This window comes from Musca autumnalis, unplaced genomic scaffold, assembly GCF_047663935.1.
Source record: "Musca autumnalis isolate F117 unplaced genomic scaffold, ASM4766393v1 scaffold_2, whole genome shotgun sequence".
NCBI classification, from domain to species: domain Eukaryota; kingdom Metazoa; phylum Arthropoda; class Insecta; order Diptera; family Muscidae; genus Musca; species Musca autumnalis.
Window position 1 is genome coordinate 75,337,139 of NW_027411755.1, and position 23,351 is coordinate 75,360,489.

General features: G+C 36.4%; 3 protein-coding genes across 6 annotated transcripts in view; 2 read left to right on the top strand and 1 right to left on the bottom strand.

Annotated features, from left to right (window-relative positions):
• The window catches only part of LOC141392833 (GTP-binding protein 10 homolog), a 112,635-nt gene extending 90,186 nt beyond the window's left edge, over positions 1 to 22,449 (top strand). The window contains exons 2-4 of one of the 2 annotated variants that reach the window (XM_073965806.1): positions 21,086 to 21,159; positions 21,222 to 21,744; positions 21,810 to 22,449. In XM_073965806.1, the coding sequence (XP_073821907.1) occupies positions 21,118 to 21,159; positions 21,222 to 21,744; positions 21,810 to 22,396 (1,152 nt within the window). In that variant the 5' untranslated portion in view covers positions 21,086 to 21,117 and the 3' untranslated portion in view covers positions 22,397 to 22,449. Of the gene's footprint in view, positions 1 to 21,016; positions 21,160 to 21,221; positions 21,745 to 21,809 lie in introns of those variants that run through there. The other variant, XM_073965805.1, reaches the window with a different exon arrangement.
• fbp (fructose-1,6-bisphosphatase) lies at positions 1,631 to 15,440 on the top strand. 3 transcript variants are annotated; one of them, XM_073967952.1, is made up of 4 exons: positions 1,631 to 1,780; positions 13,295 to 13,337; positions 14,205 to 14,548; positions 14,621 to 15,440. In XM_073967952.1, the coding sequence occupies exons 2-4, from the start codon at positions 13,322 to 13,324 to the stop codon at positions 15,296 to 15,298; spliced, it is 1,038 nt and encodes a 345-aa protein (XP_073824053.1). In that variant the 5' UTR covers positions 1,631 to 1,780; positions 13,295 to 13,321; the 3' UTR covers positions 15,299 to 15,440. The 3 variants fall into 3 exon arrangements, with proteins under 3 accessions (XP_073824053.1, XP_073824055.1, XP_073824056.1); XM_073967954.1 differs by lacking the exon at positions 13,295 to 13,337 and having other exon boundaries at positions 1,641 to 1,780; XM_073967955.1 differs by lacking the exon at positions 13,295 to 13,337 and having other exon boundaries at positions 1,679 to 1,786.
• On the bottom strand, positions 16,281 to 19,348 carry Dus3 (Dihydrouridine synthase 3). Its single transcript, XM_073965804.1, has 5 exons — positions 19,254 to 19,348; positions 19,034 to 19,196; positions 17,087 to 18,178; positions 16,890 to 17,030; positions 16,281 to 16,827 (listed from the first exon to the last, which is right to left on the bottom strand). Exons 1-5 carry the CDS (start codon positions 19,283 to 19,285, stop codon positions 16,402 to 16,404), a joined length of 1,854 nt encoding a protein of 617 aa, XP_073821905.1. The 5' UTR covers positions 19,286 to 19,348; the 3' UTR covers positions 16,281 to 16,401.
• Positions 22,450 to 23,351: the final 902 nt, after the last annotated feature.

Consider the following 23,351-nt stretch of genomic DNA (forward strand, 5'->3'; position numbering starts at 1 on the left):
TCAGTACGTTGTGATATCACTTTTTTTAATATAAGTACTACCTTACGAATACACGGGTACCACCGTGGTACAATTACAGAGGGATAACTCTCCTCAACACTATCTACAAAACTATGGCAATTTTAATAAATAAAAGGCTGGCGTGCCACCGTGGTGCAGTGGCATGCATACCCGCCGTGCACGCTAAAGGTCGTGGGTTCGATTTCCCGGCCTAGTAACAACAAATTTTTAACGGTGGCGAAATACACCTCAGTAATTTTGGCAACATTTTCTGCGTATTTCAGACAAGTAAAATTTCTCTACAAATGGTGTCATAAGACACGCCGTTCGGACTCGGCGATCCCGTATCATGGAGCTAATATGAATCGGGGTGCACTCAGTGATGAAAGAGAAGTCACCCTTGTCTCTTCTGGGAAGTTTGTGGAACAATTAGCAACGCTGCCTACTAGTATTTCGTTACCTGTTTGTCTTGCTCACAATCTGCTGTAGCGCGAGTCGAACGGTAGGCATATATTGCCTTGCTTGACAACTCTGGAGAGAAAAGAAAACATAAGGTTCGTGGTCGAGACCCCGTATTTGCATAAAACAGTTGATAGTATATATGGTTCATTCCAGATACCTTGTTCTGAATAGTCCAAGGTTCTTGGATTAAACCAATAAGTGTTTTAGCTGCATTCATTTGCACCATCAGGGCCATGGTTGCCGCCTGGTTCCGCTCGCTCTGGACGACCTCGATCATTAGTCTTCTAGTAAACGGGCTTCTTGGGAGTCATTGATTTCATTATAGACACCCTTTTCTTGTTTGATTGGAGGTAATATCTTTTCGCTTTTTCTTAGGCTTCCTCGTTCATACCTCGCCTTTCCCGCTTTGATCCCCACACCGTTGGAGATTTAGAAGTGCATCACTTAGTCTTTGTCAGTCTGGCCATGAAGAGATTGTCAATTTCGATCACATCTCTAGTTATAGCGACCAAAGACTTCGAGCATATGTTCCATCGCGAATTCGCTGCCCCAACCTCTGACAAAAACGGATAACTTAGTTGAGGAATTTGACTTTTCCTCACCAACTTGAGTTTTCCGCTATTCCGTGGATGTATTATACTGCTGACAATATCCTTTATGGCGGCAATGTTTGCATACTGGGCAATGTGGAACACCATCATGTCCCCTTTCAGGCCGCTGCTGATGATCTGAATAGGATCACACCCTGCATTAGATTGTCGAAAATCTTGTTGTTGGCAATTTCCTCAATAGCTAGAAGATGGTATTTGGTGGAGGGGGCGTTCTGCGACATAGACTTCCTATTTTCGGGTTCATACGCATAGATCCATGATTCGTCACCTGGATCCATCATATAAACGTCTTTTGATTCGTATTTTTCGAAATTTCTTGGATCAACACGGGAAAAATCCCTTTGGCCTAGGCCAGAAACTTTTTTGGTTTCCCTCGCATAAGTTGATGTATTAGCGGTTTTAAACGCATATTTCATATTGTTCCATGAAACCATGGCCACATTTATTTTTAATGAGTGTGTGAGAAGAAGTTTTTGCTCACTTTCTCTCTAGTTTTTGTTTTTTTTCATACCTCCCATCTAGCGGCTGGGGGTAACTAACCAAACAAGCAGCAATCTGTTGATGTTCAAACAAATAGCAAAAACTATTCAGTCTGGAGTATTGACTCGTGGGCAACAGACCCCCTTCTAGCAAAAAGTTCAACCAACAGCAACAGTTGGAAAGTGGAATATTTTTATTTAAAACCCAACATCAAACTAACAAACATTGTAAGTGTAAGTAAACAATAATAAAGTAATTATTCATTGATAAGAATATACCTATTAAAACAAATATGTTTTTAAAAATAAGAAAAAAATGACTTAAAAAATAATAACAATTTGTGATGGAAATGAAAAAAACATGTCATTACAAAATTATTAAAATTTTAAGAAAAAAATATAATATTCGATGAAGATTTTCCAAATTAGTTTAGAAACACGTGTGTGACGATTAGATATAAATAAATTAATTGACGTGATAAGCATACATACACATAAATATTGCGTATCGGTTCAAGATATAAAGTGATGGTGTTGGGGTGGGTGGTTTATAGAGGGCAACATATTCTTGTCTATATTTTTGGGGACTTTGACAACGTTGACGAAAAAACAAAAATTAATAATAAAAAAACTTGTTTTTGTGAGACAAGTTTTTGCGATCATAAAATGAAATGTTGTTTGTCTATCCTCGCCTCTTGGCCTCTGGAAATATTGTACTGATAATGAAATACCGGTGTTTTGAAAGAAAAAAAAAACATCAAATTCACACTGTTGAATCTTTGAGATACATTTTACCACAGTAAGAAAAACATACAAAAATCATTGGATGACCTTGAAACAAAAAGTGAATCTTTGGTATTTGAGTTTGAAAGTCAGCTGTTTCAAAATTTGAAATAAAGTTTTGTATAGAATAATGTGGTTTCTTCTGAATAATTTAAAATTATTAGTATTTTTTCTAAGACGATTCGAAATGTAATAAGACCGAAATACCACCCTGCTTTTTTGAAAATGTTTTTGTTTCATTTTCGGTTTCAATCAAAGAAAAATGTCCTAAAATAACAGGAGTTTAGAAGTATTTCGATCGCATTTAATCCCGAAATGTCTTAGTAGATCTTGTAGGTCATATGTATTGTATTCGAGAGAATATAAATATGTAATAAATGTTTATAAAAAATACATATAATGTTCAACGAATAATTATGAAATGGTATGATTTGACACCAAGCAATGACTAAAAATTATGTAGAGATGCATTGTCCGATAGTTTGCCTGACTTTCAGGTTCGGCATAATAATATAGAATTGATAAATGATTTCCCCATAATTTAGAATATTGAATTTCTACCTAACATTAGTTTAGGATTTAATCGTGATGATCAGAACCCAATAACGAAGAAAATTCTGAAGGAATATTGTATTATCTTACCAATTCTATTATCTAGCATATTTTCAGTCTGTTTTAATTAATATAGTCCTATCATAATGGCATGTCTTTATAAAGAGTTTACTGTTAGAAACTTTAGTGAACGTCTAATTACATGCTGGTTATGCGATGACCATGCACACTTTTAGTGCGCTGGTTTTAATGGTAAACAGTATGACTACATCACGGATAGGTCCAAAGGTCTTCGTTGGTCATGTCCGGCATGTAGAGACATAGAAATAAATTTTCATCGTTTATTTGAAGAAACAAAATCTGAATTTCTAAATTTGAAGAAGATTTTAACCGATGGTTCTCCAAAAAGGAAGAAATTGTCGGTCTCTGTTGGGGATAATTCTGGTATAAGTTCGGATAATTAAATTAGTTTATGTTCTCCGATCCCCCTCCCCCCCCCCCCCCCCCCGCACAACCTTGGCTCATAAATCAAATGCTTTAGTTAATAAACAACCCCTATCTCCTCCTAACACATCGAAGGATAAGTCTGTTCCTGCAGATACTAACAATCCTTCTGATATAGTAACTAAACCTCCTCCTAACAAAAAATCTGTTACTGCAGATATTAATAATCCTGACGATATTAATGATAATTTCAATTCAGTTAATAAACCTTCAGCCATTATCGTTAAAAATTCTGTTCCTGCAGATAATAACAACATACCCCCTGTATCTCTCGATGATTTAACTGAAACTATCCCATTGTTTACTGATCAACTTATAGTTGTCGCTCCGCGTAAAAGCATATTTATATCCAGATTGCATGCGAATATCACGACTGATAAAGTATTCCGGATGATGGCATACAATTTTTTAAGTATAACTCCTTCAAACCGCGTGATATCTCGTCTTTTAAAATTATTGTTCCTGCTAAATGGTTCGATACATTAATGAGTAGTTCATTCTGGCCCGATGATCTTTTAGTAAAAGAGTTTGTATTTAGAGAAAAATTAACTGCAATCAATGTGTAACAGTTTTAACACTCCAACATCGCTGTTTTAACTCACATGGATGATTAAAAAGCGGGATCTGCCGCAGAGGAAGCCTTTCGAAGCAGGAACAATGTAATTAATATTGGCTGGGATTGTTGACGAGGACGAAATGTTGTTGTACATGCTGTCAGGGAAGCCAACAAATGAACCACAGTCCACTTCTTAGAAACTACGTAAAACTTTATCATAAAGATGACCGTCATTTGTATGGTATACAAACTGTAGAATATAGACGACATTATCTAACAGAATTCTTTCTTAAAGGACAAAAAAAGTATTACTATTATTACAATTTAGTGGGTCTTTTCTCTAAGACAATTCAAATTCGTTAGAATTACTACCAAACTTTTTTAAAAATATTTGATTCATTTTTGTGTTTAAATAACTTACAACAAGTAAAAAAGTATCAGTCGGCTTTGCCGACAGATATATACCCTCAGCCTGTGTGGATTTAAACACTTTTTTTCCCAAAAAAAAAAAACATTTTTTTAGGGGGGTTTTTAAAATATGGATTGGATTAAAGCTCAAAAATTTGCGGGGGATATCGTTAGATAGGTCTTTTGTACCATACTTGCCTACGAAAAACATAATATTGCTGCAAACAGGGCCACTAGGAAAACCTTCGGTCAAAATTTCCAAAGGATCCTCGAACTGACCCTTAACCACACAAAAATTTTAAACATTTGTGTGGGAGGTGCCCAAAGGATGGACCGATAGGTCCCACATTTAACATAAACTACGTTTGGACAAAATATTTGGAGCAAATATTTTCGAACTTTTGTGGAAGAGGTATCGGAAGTAGTGGACCTATAAGCACCACCTTCGAATTTCATCTAATATTGAAAGAAATATTACGATACCCAAATTGTGGACGAACGCAGTATTCGGTTCGAGCTCTCCAGCGACTACATATGGTGTCATAGGTGTTTTGTTTACACCTTTCGGGCTCTTTTCTCAAGAAGTATGGACTTGCCCCTGAAAAGGCGTTTTCCGTCGTAATTGAGGCAGCGAATGCAAGTTGCTCCAATAAAAATCAAAGTGATTCGAGAACGGGTCTTAAAGTGAACTTATCCGAAATTTTGTGTAGGAGGTACCCGAAGGAGAGGACAAATATAGTCCATATTCAAACCTGATCTATATCTAGTAGAAATATTAGGATGTGTAAAGTATGGACCAATCGGTCTCAAGAGTTATAGTGCGCACAATTTTCCGAACATTTTTGAACTTTTGTGGGGGAGGTACTTGAAGGAGTGGACCGATACGGCTTATCTTCGAACTTAAACTTATTTTTCACAAAATATTACGAAGGCTACAGATCCGTTCGACGGTTATCTTGCGCTCCAACCACTACACACGGTGTCATAGGGGTTTTTGTGCCTTTCATGCTATTTTCTCAGGAAGTATGGACTTGCCCCTGATGAAACTTATACCGTCGCTTGGGGGGGCAGTTAATACAAGTTACTACAACAAAAATCAAAGCGATTCGAGAGCAGGTCCTAAACTGAATTTTTCCGAAGTTTTGTGTGGGAGGTACCCGGAGGAGTGCACCAATTGGGTTCATATTGGAACCTCATCTATGTCTGGTAGAAATTTCACGATATGCAAAGTGTGGATCGAATAGGTTACTCCCTTCAAGAGATAACGTGCGCACAAATTGTCCGAATACACTGTGCAACACGAAAATTATTAACCATATTCTGACACCGCAGTGTGATAGAATACCAAAAATGAGAAGACACGTGTCTCGCCGTTTTTCCCTATCTCATCAACTTTCGCGACTATAGGCCTCCAAAGGTTTGAGGCTTTGATGTAAAAAGGGTCATTTAGTCAGGAATATATATTCCAAACCATTAGGAAAATTGAATTTATCTTCAAGGCATAGTTGTAGCTCTTGTCTTAAAGAACAAAAATTGTGAACAGACAATCCATCAAGCTTCATCTGCAAGGTCAAAATTACCATGGTCAAATTTCTTTTAAAATTTTTTCTCAAGTTTTCTTATACGGCTTTCAAACCGATCAAATTTGAAGCATACAACCAACTACAAAAATGTACCTCAGATCTCAATAAACATCTTCCTAGAATATACGAAACCTGAAAGAACAGGTCTTAATGGCCAAAATAGCAAAACAATAGCGATTTTTATCCTCTTTTCTCGGCTTCTGCTCCATAGATATTAAACCGTTCAAAATTCTAGAAAACAGCCAACCACAATAGTGTAGCAAAGGTTTCAATAAACATTTTTCTGGAATATGCGAAATGTCTATGAACGGTTCTTAATGGTAAAAATAGCAAAAATCTTTTGAAAATATCCAATTTATATACTTTTTTCTCTGACTCTGGTCCAAAGATACGCAACCGCCCAAAAATTAAGGATATAGTCAACTACAAAAACGTACCTTAGATTTCAACAAACAAGTTTCTAGAACAAATGAAGATTCTAGGAACGATTCTTCAAGCTCAAAATTCGATTATTTTAGATCATTCTTTCCTCTTCAGGTCCGTAAATAACAAACCTTTCAAATTTCCTTGAGTTTTTTAACAGTTTGTTATTTCCAAACCAGAGCAGGGGGAATGTAAAAAAAATAATTGTTCGTGAATTTCAGCCTTAAGAATCATTCCTAGAATCTTCATATGTTCTAAAAAGTTGTTTATTGAAATCTTAGGTACATTTTTGTGGTTGACGGTATCCTTAATTTTTGGGCATTTGCGTATCTTTGGAACGGAGTCATTAAGAACGGTTCATAGACATTTCGCATATTCCAGAAAGTTGTTAATTGATGCCTTTGCAACGCTATTGTGGTTGATTGTTTTCTTGAATTTTGAGCGGTTTAATATCTATGGAGCAGAATCCTAGAAAAGAGGATAAAAATCGCTATTGTTTTGCTATTTTGACCATTAAGACCTGTTCTTTCAGGTTTCGTATATTCTAGGAAGATGTTTATTGAACCGATATAACCCATTTTCGAACTTAAAGTAAGTTTGGACAAGATATTACGATGAGGCACATTTTGCCCGTATGAAAGTGTATATGGTAAATAACAAAAATGCGAACTGTCAACATATTCTATAAAGTATGACTACAATTCTTTAAAGTGGATTGTTTTAGGAGGGATCCCCTAATGTCGACCATTAAAATTAATTTGTGTGGAAGCTGTGTTGGCATCAATGTAGAAAAATGGGTAAAAATGGGTTGAAGCCAACTAGTTTTTTTATGTTCCCATGCGATTTCTGGCTTAACCTTACATTTTATAGACCTATTCCCAAAGAATGAATCACAGAATACTCCATGGGCAATAAGATAGCTGTGTATGATTTTTCGATATATCCACTGCATCCACCTAAAATTGATGCTGACATTTTGAAGCCGGAATTTCGGGGTTTTTTGAATTTTTTTAATAATCCGGACGCGCAAGAAGATAATATTCTAAACTCATAACACGATTATAGAACTCGTGATTTTACGCCGTTTGGTGCATATCTCATGAGTGTGCTCCTTACAGCATCCTAGTAATTGGAGTCGAAAGGCCAAAATTTCATGCGTGAATTTTCTTACAAAACATATTTTTTGCGTGTAAAATTTACAACTGTCATTCAATTTCCTTTGAAACCCGACGGCACACAATGGCCGCTGACTGAAACATCGAAACATGCATAAATATTGAAAGAGATTGAGTCGCTTTATCCAAAATCGGATGCGCATCAACCGACTTTAACTAATTCGCGAGTTACAGGCTTTTTAATTTTCATATCTTTTAAATGATAGTAATTATACCCTCAGCCTTTAGGCTATGAAGGGTATATACACTTTCATACGGGCAAAATGTGCCTCATCGAAATAATGGTTTTAGACCCCAAGTATGTTTGGACGAAATGTGTTTCAGACAATTTGGAGTCGATTGAGCAATGTCCGTCCGTCTGTCTGTCTGTCTGGCTGGCTGGAGCGCACGATAACTCTCGAAGGGATGAACCGATTCGGTTCAAATTTTGGCTTTCGTAATATTTTGTCCAAACTTAGTTTAAGTTCGAAGATGAGCTATATCGGTCCACTCCTTCCGGTACCTCCCCCACAAAAGTTCGAAAACGTTCGGAAAATTTGTACGCACGATAACTCTTGAAGGGTGTAACCGATTTGGTCCATACTTTGCCCATCGTGGAGCGGGTACCAGACTTAGGTCAGGTTTTAATATGAACTCAATCGGTCCACTCCGTCGGGTACCTCCCACACAAAATTTTGGAAAAGTTCAGTTTAGGAACATCTCTCGAATCGCTTTGATTTTTGCTTTAGCAACTTGTATTCACTGCCCTCCATACGACGGTATAAGTTTCATCAGGGGCAAGTCCATACTTCCTGAGAAAATAGCCTGAAAGTTGCAAAAAACCCCTATGACACCGTGTGAGGAGGTTGGAGGGCAAAATAACTATCGAACAGGTCTGCCGATTCGGTCCAAAGTTTGGCCTTAGTAATATTTTGTCCAAACATAGTTTAAGTTCGAAGATAAGCCATATCGGTCCACTCCTTCAGGTACCTCCCCCACAAAAGTTCAAAAATGTTCGGAAAAATTGTGCGTACGATAACTCTTGAAGAGAGTGGCCGAATTGGTCCATACTTTACACATCCTAATATATCTACCAGATATAGATCAGGTTCAAATATGGACTATATTTGTCCACTCCATCCGGTACCTCCCACTCAAAATTTCGGATACATGTTCACTTTAAGACCTGCTTTCGAATCACTTTGATTTTTGTTGAAGCAACTTGCATTGCTGCCTCAATTGCGATGGTAAAAGTTGTTTCAGGGGCAAGTTCATACTTCTTGAGCAAACATCCCTGAAGTTCTAAAAAACCCCTATGGTACCATATGTAGTGGCTGGAGATCCATTCTTTTTAATATCTCCTCCGCAAAACTTTTGATATTAAATCCTAATCAACATTTTTGTCAGTTCAAACGCCCAAAATTCTTAAAACTCTCTAAATACATGCGTTTTTTGGAAAAAAAAATTGTTTCAATATACACAGGCTGAGGGTATATCTCGGTCGGCAAAGCCGACTGATACTTTTTTACTTGTTTTAATATTACTCTTAATTTCCTATCCGTATAAGTAATCACAGTAAGCAGTTAAGCTTTCACGATGGTAAAACATATATTTTGATAACGTTTTAGCAGAATACTTTAATTTATGTATTAGATTTTAGCGAAATAGTTGGATAACTCTCAAATATTGTTTTCTAATTTTTCGAAACAAACCAAAAAATATATTTGTAACAATATTTTCCAACAATGAGTTGTTTCTCTTTTGTTGTTGTTATAATATGCAATTTATAAAGCCAATGTTTACAATTTTGGTTTCACATTTTTTTACGCGTTGTCTAGTTTCTGTACGTATTTTTAATTTAGTTTTTAGAGGTTTATACGGACTCTGAGTTAGTATAATTTGAATTTATTGCCAGATTTTTTTAATCTTTTTGATTTTCCGCGAAAATAAAAACACATTTTGGAAATTTTGTTGCATCTACGGAAGGATATCAAATGCTGTTACTGATATATGCTTACATTTTCTCAATACAAAAAATAAGAAATTTTAAAATATTTTTTTCTTTATAAGAGGATAAAAACCGCTATAACTTTTGCGCGCATCGGCCAATTTCGTGAACGCGAGCAGATTTGAAACCAGATTTTTTTCCTTTAACTCTATACCGAAAATCGTAGATGTGCTCGCGAAAATTTTTTTTAATTTTTTTCAAATGGAATTGCAAAGGAATTTTGTTATTTGCCATATACCCTCGTTAGCATAAATGCTGAGGGTATAATTAGTCCGAGATTTACATACGGCAATTTTAAAATTGCCGCCTGCGTCTATACAAACAAGCTGTCAAGCCTTGAAAATGATGTCTATTACAAAAAATATAAAAGAAATTGCCTATATGATAAATTTTCTCCACGTCCATTCCCCTTACGTGTCTCTTCTACAAACAGAGACTTGCGGCAAGTAAATTCGCCTCCTAACAGGAGAGCTTGGTAGTAATATGAATTAATTTGTTTTCGAATCGTCTTAGAGAAACAGAATATAAGTAGTTTGATATTAAATATCTGCCTCTTCTATGAAACACTGTTTTTTATCCCCTTACTTTAAACTAACGAGGGTAAGTAAATACACTTTGATACGATCAAAAATGTACCTCATCGAAATAATGGTTTTAGTCAGAAAGAAAAGTCAGAAAGAAAAAGGGGGTTCATTGAACATTCTGAGTATAGGATGAACCGCCACATAGCCACTTGAGGCTCCTGCAATAAGTTAACAGGGCTGCAGGGTCTATGGAGGAAATATAAAAGAGAAATATAACATCACATGAACATCAAACAGCTTATACCATTTAACTGCCAGTCTAGGACTCCAGCAGAGAAAGTGCCCAATTATTGCAATGGAAGACTACATGCTCAGATATCCTGCAAAACTCAATATTGTTGTCCTTCCACTTACTTGTCATAGATGTAATCCTGCAGTGGCCAGCAATAACCCCTACAGCTATTCTGAACTCTGATTTACATAGTGAGAGAAGGGACGACCTTCAGTTGTTTTTACGAGCGCCTGATATTCAGTTCTTCACAATAAACACCAGCACCCGTACCTTCTTCCATCTTCCTAGTACATCAGTGTAGATAGTAAGCTATCTGCTTTGTCCGCCCACTCACTCCTATCAGGGATTATTAGTCCAGGATTGGCGAAATGTAGTCGGTTTTACCGACTACACGCTGTAGAACGATTGAATGTCCAAGCCGTACGCTATCTATTGTTGAGGGGTGCCAGAGCAATTTATTGTTTGGAAAAGGAAATCTTTCGATTGTTAATGACCTTGACACCCTTGAAAATTTCTGCCGTGACAGTCCACCTCGTGAGAGGTGATAAGCTTCCTCAGGCGACTTTTTGATGATTCTCACAGATTCTGCCTTCAGGAACAGACTTATCAATGATTCGCAGGTCTAGGTGTCTCAAGTGGCTTCTCACTAGAAGGTTTGGAGGGTTTTTGTCCCGGGCTACCTTTACAGGCTTTACAGGTCCCCAGAACCTTTGCAACTCCTTTTTCCCCCAGCAGATTTAGCAGCATATACAGGCGGAGCTGGCGCCTTGCGCGGCTTCTTCGTCTGTGCCATCGTCTTCTCCACCTTGGTGGAATGCGACCGTGTGTTAGGGAACAATGCAGTCAAGATGGCTGGATATGCCGCAGACACCGTATCTCCCGGAATTCCCCCTTTTAATTTCTTAATCCCATAGTCATTGTTTTAATATTTTATTGACCAACTTTAATTTATTAGTGGGAAAAATTTAATATGTATTTTATCAGCAAATTTGGAGCAACAATTTATAGCTCTTTTATAGCCGAGTCTGTCCTTGCTCTCCCGGGAATAATCTCTTCATCCACATCTCATCCACAAGGCGTCCTGTCTTTGAAGGACAGGTCTGTCGGCACCGATCGACGTTGCATCTCCTTGAGCAACTGAGGGGGACACCTCTCCGTCCCAATTGCTTAGAACTTTTTCAACTTATACCTGGAGCCGCACTTTCCCAGCTCTGCGTCTGAACTTTTTCAACTTATACCTGGAGCCGCACTTTCCCCAAGGTCATCGAGCAATTCCCAGCTCTGCGTCTGAATTGAGTCATTCACGCGTCCATAATCGGTGTGGAGCTGTCAAATTTGTGCCTTTTTCCATAGCTTCGAGGGTGCTTTATTTTGTTTTGGATTGTAAGGGGTATTATGTCTTTGTGCATCTGTATATAACATGTAAAAGGAAATTAGATAGACCCATAGTTCCTTTTAGATATATAAAGAATCACTTTCTGAATCGATTTATGCATGTCCGTCCATGTATTTTTGTGACAGAGTGCAGGTCGCATTTATTGTCGGATTCAGCTGAAAATTGGGGAAGATCATTTTTTCGCCATAGGAAGAACACTATTGCTTTTGGTGAAAATCGGTTCAGATTTGGCCAGATTTTAGGTATTTGGTCCACCAATCACGCTACGTTTGTTCAATTTTGATGAAATTTGAAATCGGTTCAGATTTGGATGTAGCTCTCATATATCTCACCAAACACGAAAATACTGTCCAATTTTGATGCAATTTGGAAAATATCACCAAATTTGTACTAGAAATAAGTTTGCCAAATTATATTGAAATCGGCTCAGATTTAGATATAGCTCCCTATATATTTTCGCCCTATTTGAGGTATTTGGTACACCAATCAAGCTGCGTGTAAATAATTTTTGATAACATTTGGATTGTGTGATGGAATAACCATTGGAAAGAAGTTAGCCAAATTATGTTGAAATCGGTCCAGATTTGGATATAGCTCGCACCACCACTTGTGGTGGTTTCCGACTTTGATCCTTTCCTTATTGGTTTTCTCTCGGATTGGTCTTTTAGGATGACTTACCTGTCCATGAAGTCATTTGAGGTCATTGGACTTCCATTGTAATATTTTAAGTTTAGCGTTTGGGTTACTGATTGCATTTTGCGTCTTTAGTGACGCGGGGCTATCTGTGGGTGGATATGTAACGGGGGGTGAGTTGTTGTAGTTGCATTTGCAGGAGGAGTGAGTGACATTATTGGCTGGAGTCGTCGGCAACATGGACCTAAAACTTGGACACCCATAAATTGCTGGACCTGAGTTGCTTTCAATGACCCCGGAGTATGTGAGCAGGAGGCTTAGCAGGCAGGCCGGGGCAACCTGCTTAGTTAGGAGAAAACCATTGTATAGCGGTGGTGTAAGGAAATAAAAGGGTATAAGTATACATAATTTTGTTCCTGTGTTGGGGAGGTAACAGTCCTTGGCCAAGTTGATCCTTGCGTCGGTCCCAACTGCTGTGAGGGCCGATCGTGTTGTTGTTCGTTTTGCTTTGTATAAGTTTCGTTAATTGTTGTTTTATTCCAGCTAATGACTATATCACACCATACGTTTTTTCACATGTATGTTCTCACTTTGGGTATACTAATATACAGACATGTGAAAAATCATATGGTGTGATATAGCCATAAGTAGGTGATTGATCTGATGTAGCTATTCGAAGATGGTGGGGGCACCTATCGCTGCCTAGAAAAAAATGCCTTCTTGAATTTTTGTAGTGTTTGGGATCCGTGCTTATTAAAAATATCTTAAATTTATTGTCAAAAGTAGTCATGACATATGTTTATGTTGGTCCGACCTTATATAGACCTGTTTTTCACTAGACTATAATATTTGCACACAATTACAATTTGAAAACCCCATTTTATATATCAGAATAACTATACACTTTATATTAATTCTTCAAACAGGTTTAGGAAAATCAATATCTTCTGAAAATGGCAGCCAAAGATTGTAAGTTTCAAAAGAAAATTTGAAACTGCACAATAGTTGTTGTTTTAGCCGCATGTTAACTATTCCAAAAATATTTATGTTTCTTTACTTTTACTAACAAAGCCTATAACCGTTTTGCCAATGTTTTTATTTTTTTAAGTTTATTTTTATTATTTAAGTTTATAATTAAATTTTTTAGCTATTTATGCACATAATTAAGTAAACTTACGGCCTGCTTTAATATGTCGAAAGAAAATTATTGCGAACGAAAAACACCTAAACTTTGATTTTCATAGCAATATTGACTTTGTGTATTCTTTAATGGTCTGTTTCACTATGTCGAACGAAAATGAAAACGAAAGAAAAATAAACTAAACTCGTGTAAGATTTTTAAATTTTGTAGTTGTTTTATGACCTATTTCCCTAAGATGATTCGAATACAAATTCGTTCGAACTACTTCCAAACTTCTGTTTTTTGAAAAATATTTTAATCATTTTTGTTTTCAATCAAACAAACATTTTCTACAACAACAGGAGTTTAGTAGTAATTCGAACGAATTTGAATTCGAATCTTCTTAGAGAAACAGGTCATAAAACAACTACAAAATTTAAAAATCATACACGAGTTTAGTTTATTTTTCTTTCGTTTTCATTTTCGTTCGACATAGTGAAACAAGCTGTAATTCATATTAAAAAATGTAAAATATGTATTTCTTTAGTAACTCTTTCCGCAAACTTGTTGCAATTTTATATGTATGCACCTGTGTTTTTTTTTGCCTGTTTGTCTTGATTTACACTGAGTTTAGCTGCAATTCTATTACTTTTCTGAAATCCATTTTAGCCTTTGTACTCATTTTATGTATTTATTTTTCCCTCCCGCCTTTTTAGCCGAAATGACACAACAAGGCCAAGCCTTCGATTCCAACGCCATGACCTTGACACGTTTTGTGTTACAGGAACAGCGTAAATTCAAAAATGCCACTGGAGATTTGTCACAACTTTTGAATTGCATTCAAACCTCGATTAAGGCTATTGCTTCGGCTGTACGCAAGGCTGGTATTGCCAAATTGCACGGTATTGCTGGTGATGTCAATGTTCAGGGAGAAGAAGTCAAGAAATTGGATGTTTTGTCCAATGAATTGTTCATTAACATGTTGAAATCTTCCTACACCACTTGCTTGATGGTCTCTGAAGAAAATGAAAATGTTATTGAAGTCGAAACCGAAAGACAGGTAGGTTAAATGTGAAATATTCTTCCTCTTCCCTTTTAACAAAAATTCTTATAATTCTTTTTGAATTTTCAGGGCAAATACATTGTCTGCTTTGATCCCTTGGATGGTTCCTCGAACATTGATTGTTTGGTTTCTATTGGTTCCATCTTTTCCATTTTCCGCAAAAAAACGGAAGGTGTCCCCACAGTGCAAGATGCTTTGCAGCCTGGTCGTGAGATTGTTGCTGCCGGTTACGCTTTGTATGGCTCAGCCACCGCCATTGTTTTGAGTTTGGGACCTGGTTCTGGTGTAAATGGTTTCACTTATGATCCTGCCATTGGTGAATTCATCTTGACCGAACCCAATATGCGTGTCCCCGAAAAGGGCAAAATCTATTCCATCAATGAAGGTTATGCCTCCGATTGGGAAGCCGGCGTATTCAATTATATTGCTGCCAAAAAAGATCCCACCAAGGGCAAACCCTATGGCGCTCGTTATGTTGGTTCTATGGTTGCTGATGTCCATCGTACCATTAAATATGGTGGTATCTTCATTTACCCTGCCACCAAATCTGCTCCAAATGGTAAATTGCGTTTGTTGTACGAGTGCAATCCCATGGCTTATTTGATGGAACAAGCCGGTGGTTTGGCCAGCAATGGTAAAATTCCAATTTTGGATATTGTGCCACAGAAGATTCACGAAAGATCACCCATCTTTTTGGGTTCCAAGTTGGATGTAGAAGAAGCTTTGAGTTATTATCAAAAGGCTTAAAAACCTAACTCTCACAAAAACCCAGACACACAAATATTGTGATTATTTTAAGACTCGTATTTTTATGTTTTTCGTTTTCTTTTTTCATTTTCATTAATTTAAAAACATTTTTTATAAAAATAAAAATTGAAAAATAATTAAAGTTATGGATGAACGTTTTTTTTCTCTTTAGAAATCTACTTGGGAAGGATGTCTATAAGCCATGCAAGGGTCTATGGAAGCAAGCTTTCTTTCAGAAAGGGTCTATAGAAGCAAACTTTCTTTGACAACGAGTTTATAGAGACACCCTTTCTTTCAGAAAGGGTCTATAGAAGCAAACTTTCTTTGACAACGAGTTTATAGAGACAAGCTTTCTTTCAGAAAGGGTCTATAGAAGCAAACTTTCTTTGACAACGAGTTTATAGAGACACCCTTTCTTTCAGAAAGGGTCTATAGAAGCAAACTTTCTTTGACGAGTTTATAGAGACACCCTTTCTTTCAGAAAGGGTCTATAGAAGCAAACTTTCTTTGACAACGAGTTTATAGAGACACCCTTTCTTTCAGAAAGGGTCTATAGAAGGACCCTGTCATTCAGAAATGATCTAAGAGACACCCTTTCTTTCAGAAAGGGTCTGTAGAAGCACCCTTTCTTTCAGAAAGGGTCTGTAGAAGCACCCTTTCTTTCAGTAAGGGTCTTTAGAAGCACCCTTTCTTTCAGTAAGGGTATATAGAAGCACCTTTTCTTTCAGTAAGGGTATATAGAAGCACCCTTTCTTTAATAAAGGGTTTATAGAAGCAACCTTTATTTCAGAAAGGTTCTATAGTAGCAACCTTTCTTTCAGAAAGGCTCTAAGGGCCCTTTCATTCAGAAAAAGTCTATAGAAGCACCCTTTATAGATGAAATATATTTTTCTATAGGAAGATTCTTCTCTCTTTTTATACATGTTGAAACTTTCCAATACTTGCCTTTCCAAAGGTCTTTTAAATAAAGTACAATATTGGATTTATTTATTTCTATACAATTGTTTTAGTCTTATATAAACAACATATATTATATAATACATGCATTGTAAAAAACTCACTTATATAACTCATCTACATGTTAAAATCATCTAAAATAAACATCAATACGAATTAGCTTTATGTTTGGGTACAAATGTAAAACCTTCAGGTACACGACCCAATAACATTTCGCTTAATTTCACCCAATCTTGTGAATTCGGTGAACTCATCAAAGTTTCCATTTCATCACGACCTCTAAATGTTTGTGGTCTTTGATTGATTTTTTGTGGAGGATGTAGCATTAAATCATATGGTATATAACGATACAGGAACGATTGCCATTCCAGCAAGAAACGTCGTGTATTTTCAACACCTTTGGTATCTGAACCCCAATGTTCCAAGCCATAGTTAACATATTTACGCATCATTTCAAAGCGTTCGGTAGAGGTGGGGTCTAAATGTTTTTGCTCTTTGATTTCCTGGAATATCCAGGGTTTTATCAATGCACCACGGCCAATCATTACCGATGATACATGGGGGGCAATTTTCTGTTAAAAAATAAAAGACACTAGTTATATTATATCCCCCAAAATTTATTTATATTTCTTACCCTTTTTTCTGTGTAATCTTCAAAATTTAAAATATCTCCATTACCAATAATGGGCATATTTTTAGCTTTGGCAGCACATTCTTCTATATACTCCCAATTGGCACTGCGGGTATAACGTTGTTCCCTTGAACGGCCATGTAGCTAAATGAAAAGATAACTAATTACAAAATTCAACAATTAAGGAAAACTCATCTTACCGTTACTGCTGCTGCTCCCCATTCCTCTACTAATGGCACCAAATCATGTGCCACACTTTTGTCTGCATAGATGCCCGTACGCATTTTCACAGTAAATGGTATTTGGGGATTCATTGCTGAGCAAGCCCTGGTTGTCAATTCCAGTATGTTAGTACGTCTCATAAGGGCACTACCGCCGCCTTGTTGGTATATCAATTCAATGGGACAACCAATATTTAAATCAATAAAATCAACTTTAGCTGTCTCCTGCATTAGTTGAGCGGCCTGAGCAATAATATTAGGATTATTGCCACAAATCTGGACACCAAATATATTCTCAGATTCATGACGCTTACTTAGAGCCCATTCTTGGGTCATACCCTTTACAAGGGGTACACAACAAGCCATTTCGCCACATGTTATATCTGCACCATATTCCTTACATATTCTGCGAAAGGGTAGATTTCCCACTGTTGTTAAGGGTGACAATACTAACTTTTCTCTAAAATCTATGGGTGCTACTCGTACAGCATCCCTGCCATTGCTCTCCTCATCAGCACAGGAACCCAAAGGTGTGCTTTTTTCCACGGCTTCCTCCTGCACCTTTTCCTCATTTTCATTTTCTGTAATATCTTGTTCAATCTCTTCCTTTTCTGGCTCTGCCACTTGTTCTTTTTCTCCCATCTCTTTAACATCACCATTTCCTTGTTGCTTCTCAGACTTTCTCTTGTCCCTTATTGATTCAGCTTGCTTTATTAATTTCTTACATTTGGAAAAATCATATTGCCTTTTACGCAAACGTATTTGTAACTCCGACGTGATGCCATTGAAAGTAGTTGGCGGAGTGTTTTCTTTATAGTGCTCCGCTTTAATATTCCTTCCCTCTTCATCCAAATGTGATTTGGCGAAACGACATGTTACACCACGAGGACAAAATCCCTTTGTTTCGAATATAATACATTTCTCACCCAAGTCTTCACCCTTGACCGCCAAATACTGTTGTAAATCGTGGACATAACGACAATTTTCCAGAGAACATTTCTTATCAGTGGGTCCATTAATCAAGGTATTGCACAGATGTGTGGCACGATCATCTTTGAAAACTGGGCGATTCTATGGAAGTACAACAATTTTAGAAGTTTTCTGGGGTATTTTATTTTTAAAGATCAGCAATAAAGATGTAGTCGTTATACTCATTACCAATTTTCACACAAAAGTTGTGGTCCATTTAAACCTCTAAATATTATCTGACCATTATCTACAATTGCAGGCATATTCTTTATCGTAAACCTAAACCGTACTTACAATGGAGCAAGTTGAGTTTAAGCATTAAGCTCGGATAAAATTATAATTTTTTTCTATATAGCCGGTCTTCGGCAGGGGATTTAAGACTTTCTGCTATGGACAGGAGCCAATCTAGGGAACGGGAGCAACATTTTCTTTTAAATTAAAATTTTTCTCTAAGTAGCCGACATTTAACAAGGGAATTTTCGGAACTTCGGAGGCCCATATCTAGGGAAGTATGGACTTCCGCAAAAAATGTTATATATATTTCTGATCAGGGTAACGAGACCTACATGTGGAAAAAATTTGGTACCGATCCGAGCTTAATGCTATTCAGTTCTGAACCCGACCTCCATACAAAACTTCGTGAAGATTGGTCCATAATTGCGGCCTGTAGAGTGCGTACAATTTTTAATGGACGGACAGACATCTCAAAATCGTTTTATCTCGTCGAGATATGGGTGTTTATCATGAATGAAATTTCCCCGTGAATTTTGTCTTTCCGCCGTTACAACTTAGGGAAAAAGTGAAAAAATTCACGGGGAATTGCAGTTCATGATAACACCCATGAATTACTTACATGGGGGTTCTACGACGAATATTTTGCGGTATTACATGAATTTTTCGAAAAACAAACTTATAATACCCCATTGTGGAGTAGTGTATAATTACATACATATGTACCTTATTCTGTCCTCGTTTGCGCTCCTTTTTGTTGTTCTTTTGGAATTTGTTTGCATCACCATCATTGCCGGCTTCGCTTGTTGTCCCACCAGACTCGCTGTGTTTTCTCTTATTGTTGTCATCGTCCGAAGTTATTGGCTTCTTCACTTCTTCCACTAAGAATCTAAGGATACTCGTGTAAATTTATCATATTTTTTCAAAATAATTAGTCTATATTTACTCGGGTTTACTATAACAAATTCCAGGCTCCATTATTTACAAAAATTGAACAAAAAAAAACGTGCTCTGTCAGCTGATTCTGTCTGCTCAAAAAGTAAACATGAAATATAAGGGGGATTCACAACTTCATATAATAGGCATGTTCGATAACTTCGCAATTTAAAACTACTTGCAAGTACTTCCCATTTCTCTTTTATGCCTTGTTCAGACTGACGGTAATTCGCACTCTATTCGTTGTTCGACCCCAAATTACGATACAATTACTTCATTTCCCATACAAAATTTTGAGAACGAACAACGATTGTTGTACATTGTTCAATTTAAATTACTCTCAGAACGACGATAAAATATGTCCCATCTCTATCAAATGAGAGAATTTATCGAAATAAATTAATTATGACAGAAAAAATATAAAATTTAAAATTTTATTAAAAACCCAAATAGTTTTAGAAAAACTGCAAAACGTAAATGAAAAGTAAACGGTTTAACCACTAGTATACATTCAAATCATAGCAAATTTTCTTTTCTCTTTTAATACTGCTGCAATTCTTGTCCATCGTTTTAAATTCGCGTACAAATTTAGAAACAAAAATCAAATGCCTACCAGAAAGTCTGTATACCAAAAAGTTATTTTGGTAGGACTCTCGTTTATTTTTAAAATAGAACAATTTTAAAATATACTGAAAACACCAAAATTGTGAGAAAAAATAGAAAACATGAATGAAAATAATAAAATTTAATATTGAATAGATATCTGTAAAAATGACAAATATTTTTTCAGTTCATATCAATTAATTTTACTCGTTTTTTGGCTGAAACTTTCTTAAAATCAGTAAATAAAAAGTATGAAAATATGAATCATGTTGCTATGAATTGTGTACCATGTCGTATGAACGGGTTAATTCGTGTACGTAATTATGAGAACGAACTACGTTATTCAAATGCTGGTATGAACATGGCATAAGTCAGGTGATTGCTTGAAACCACCCTTGTATGACCAAGGACGAATGATTTCATGGCTTTATTTCATGAAATCACTCTATTGTGACCTTTGACATACTCTAAAGCCACATATTGAAACTTTCATACGATACTTTCACTGCTTTTGGGAGAGAGAGGGATAATGGATTTTCGTATGAAAGTTTCAATGTGTGGCTTTAGAGCAGGGACGAGCTTCTTTGCTTAGATCGTATAGTGAGGGCGCCCACTGAGTTGTTTTTGCATTTGCCTCTCTCTTTCAAGTACAGTGTAGATTAATGAAAACAAACAAAAACATAATGTGGTTGTTGCTTTTTTCACTCATACGTTCATACATGTCTTCGCTTTGGTTGTATTTCTGTGGTCATCGCTGCTTTAGAGATAGAGTTGTATAGTTCATGAACGAACTAGTTCAATTGAACGATTCATTGAAAAGAGCGTATGAACTAGATATATCGATATAGTTCATTATAGTTCAATAACTCACTGAGCGTCAAAGAGGGTCTTCTATAGATAGAAGCCTATAAATAGAAGCCTATCCAAAGTGGTCTTCTATAGATGGGATTCTCTAAAAAAGTCTTCTATGGATAGGAGCAAAAAATCAATGATCCGAATAATTGAACTGGATAGTGAACTGTGAACTAGATTACTGAACTAGTTCATTTAAAAGAGCTGAGCTATTGAACTGGATCTTTCAAATGAACTAGATTGTAAAACTCTATTTAGAGATACGAACCGCAATATCATGCTGTGTGAATCGCCTTTTATTTCTGTTATTTGAAAACATCTGTTTTTTGTTTACAAGTGAATTGTTACCAAGAAAAGCACGTAACGAGATGAGAAAAGGAGGATTGTAATGAAAAGGACTTAAAAAATAAATTAAAAATATGGTACAGTTATTTAGTTTTTTATTGAAGGCAATTAAAAAGGTATGTCAACTCCATTTTTAAGAAAAATCTATGCTAAAATCTACACTTTGTACCATTGACAGGCTCCTCGCGCTCATATGCGAAATGTCTTCTTAGATACACTACGTTTAACAGTGAAAGGAGGACATGGAGGAAATGGTTTACCCAAATATGGTGGCATTGGCGGCCAGGGCGGATGTGTGTATCTCGAGGCAAAGGAGGGTGTAACCCTAAAACAATTGTCGCAACGTTTAAAAGAAAAGAAAGCTGCAGCTTCAAGTGGTGAGGATAGTAGCAAAATAAGAATTCTGGGAAGACGAGGAGTTGATGAGAAGATTGAAGTACCTGTTGGAGTACAGATATATGACGATAATGGAAAACTTTTAGCCGATCTTAATGAACCCGGTGCCAAATGTATAGCCGCAGGAGGAGGAGTTGGTGGTTGTACAGGCACCAACTTTCTGGGAAAGCCAGGAGAACATAAAACCATTAATTTAGATTTAAAATTGATTGCTGATGTAGGTTTGGTTGGGTTTCCTAATGCCGGTAAAAGTACATTTTTAAAAGCCATATCCAAAGCGAAACCAAAAATTGCATCATATCCTTGTAAGTAACAAATTATTTTTTTATTATACAAATTGTTATGCCATATAAATAACGATCGATTTCAGTTACCACAATACGACCCCAGGTGGGCACAGTGGAATACCCGGATCTAAGATCAATAACCATAGCCGATTTGCCTGGCTTAATTGAGGGAGCCCATGCGAACTTTGGTATGGGTCATAAATTTCTAAAACACATTGAACGCACCCGCCTTCTCCTTTTTATGGTTGATATCTTTGGTTTTCAATTAAGTCCAAAACATGAACGTCGTAATTGTTTGGAAAATATTTATGCTCTCAACAAGGAATTGGAACTATATGACCCTTCACTGCTAGACAAACCATGTGTTTTGCTGTTAAATAAAATGGACATCGAAGGATCTTCTGAAATATTAAAAGCCCAAAAACCTTTTATAAAAGACTTGGAAACCAAACTACACGAATGTCCCGCAGAAATAAGACCAGAAAAAGTAATACGTTTTGAACGTATACTATCAATATCGGCGCAAAATTCTGCACGTATTCAAGATGTAAAGAAAGAACTGCGTAGAATACTTGATGAACATGCTGAAAAAGATGTTGTGGCTGATGGTGAAGTGATGAAAGAATTATTGCGGCAACGTGTTGGGGAACGTGGTCCAAAAATTACGTGATTTCTTTGTAAAACTGTAAAGAAAATAAAATTGGGAAGATACTAAAATACTAATTTTTGCAGGCTTGAGAATTCGTATGAAACATAGCCTATTTGCGTATGCGAGTGGGTTTCGTATATGTAAACATATTATTAAAACGCAATATTAGTTTTGTTCGATAACCTAAAAAATTTGTACAAACTTTTAAGCTGGGTACACATTGCCAGTTTTGAATGACGATTTTTTGCAATTATCGATAACTGTCCAACCGTCCAGCAACCACAAAATATTTGGTGGTTGCATGATGAATGACAAAACTGAACGGCCACACTAGCAAGCAACAACAAAGCTGTCATTCAAAACTGACAATGTGTACCCAGCTTAAAAGTTTGTACAAATTTTTTAGGTTATCGAACAAAACTAATATTGCGTTTTAATAATATGTTTACATATACGAAACCCACTCGATTTCAACTGTCAATTGCATAGCTCAAACGTCAAATGAAATCTCATCTGGATTTCATTTGACTTTTAACCTATGGATTTGACAGTTGAAATCGAGTGGATTTCGTAAATGTAAACCAAGCATAAGTTTAACGATTATTGTCGGTAACGCAAAAAAGTTACAGAATCCACTACTGATGAGCTGAATAATAGTACGTTTATTTATAACCGGATTCAACAAACCCACTGCGTTTCGAATGTCAATTCCTTTGCGTATACGTCAAATAAATCCTCATCAACCCGGCCCTTACTAGGCGTTTACACCAGACAGTATGTCTTCAAGTACAACTCTGATTTACTAACACATACATACATTTGTCGTTTGTCTCAAAGCTGTCCATCATTTTTTCATTGACAGTAGGGTTAACAAATTTTTGACATTTTGTGAAAAAAGAAGTGAGATGATAATATAAATGTGTTGAAAACAAAAGAATAGGTACAAAAACAAAATATGTGAACTTAAAACAAAAAG

Bases quoted from the DNA above. Each gene is read 5' to 3' on its own strand.
- fbp (XM_073967952.1), top strand. The intron at 14,549-14,620 runs GTAGGTTAAATG...TTGAATTTTCAG, and splicing joins AAGTCGAAACCGAAAGACAG to GGCAAATACATTGTCTGCTT.
- Dus3 (XM_073965804.1), bottom strand. From the start codon at position 19,285: ATGGAGCCTGGAATTTGTTATAGTAAACCCGA. The intron at 18,179-19,033 runs GTACATATGTAT...GTACTTCCATAG, and splicing joins GCAAACGAGGACAGAATAAG to AATCGCCCAGTTTTCAAAGA. The intron at 16,828-16,889 runs GTAAGAAATATA...ATTTTTTAACAG, and splicing joins AAGATTACACAGAAAAAAGG to AAAATTGCCCCCCATGTATC.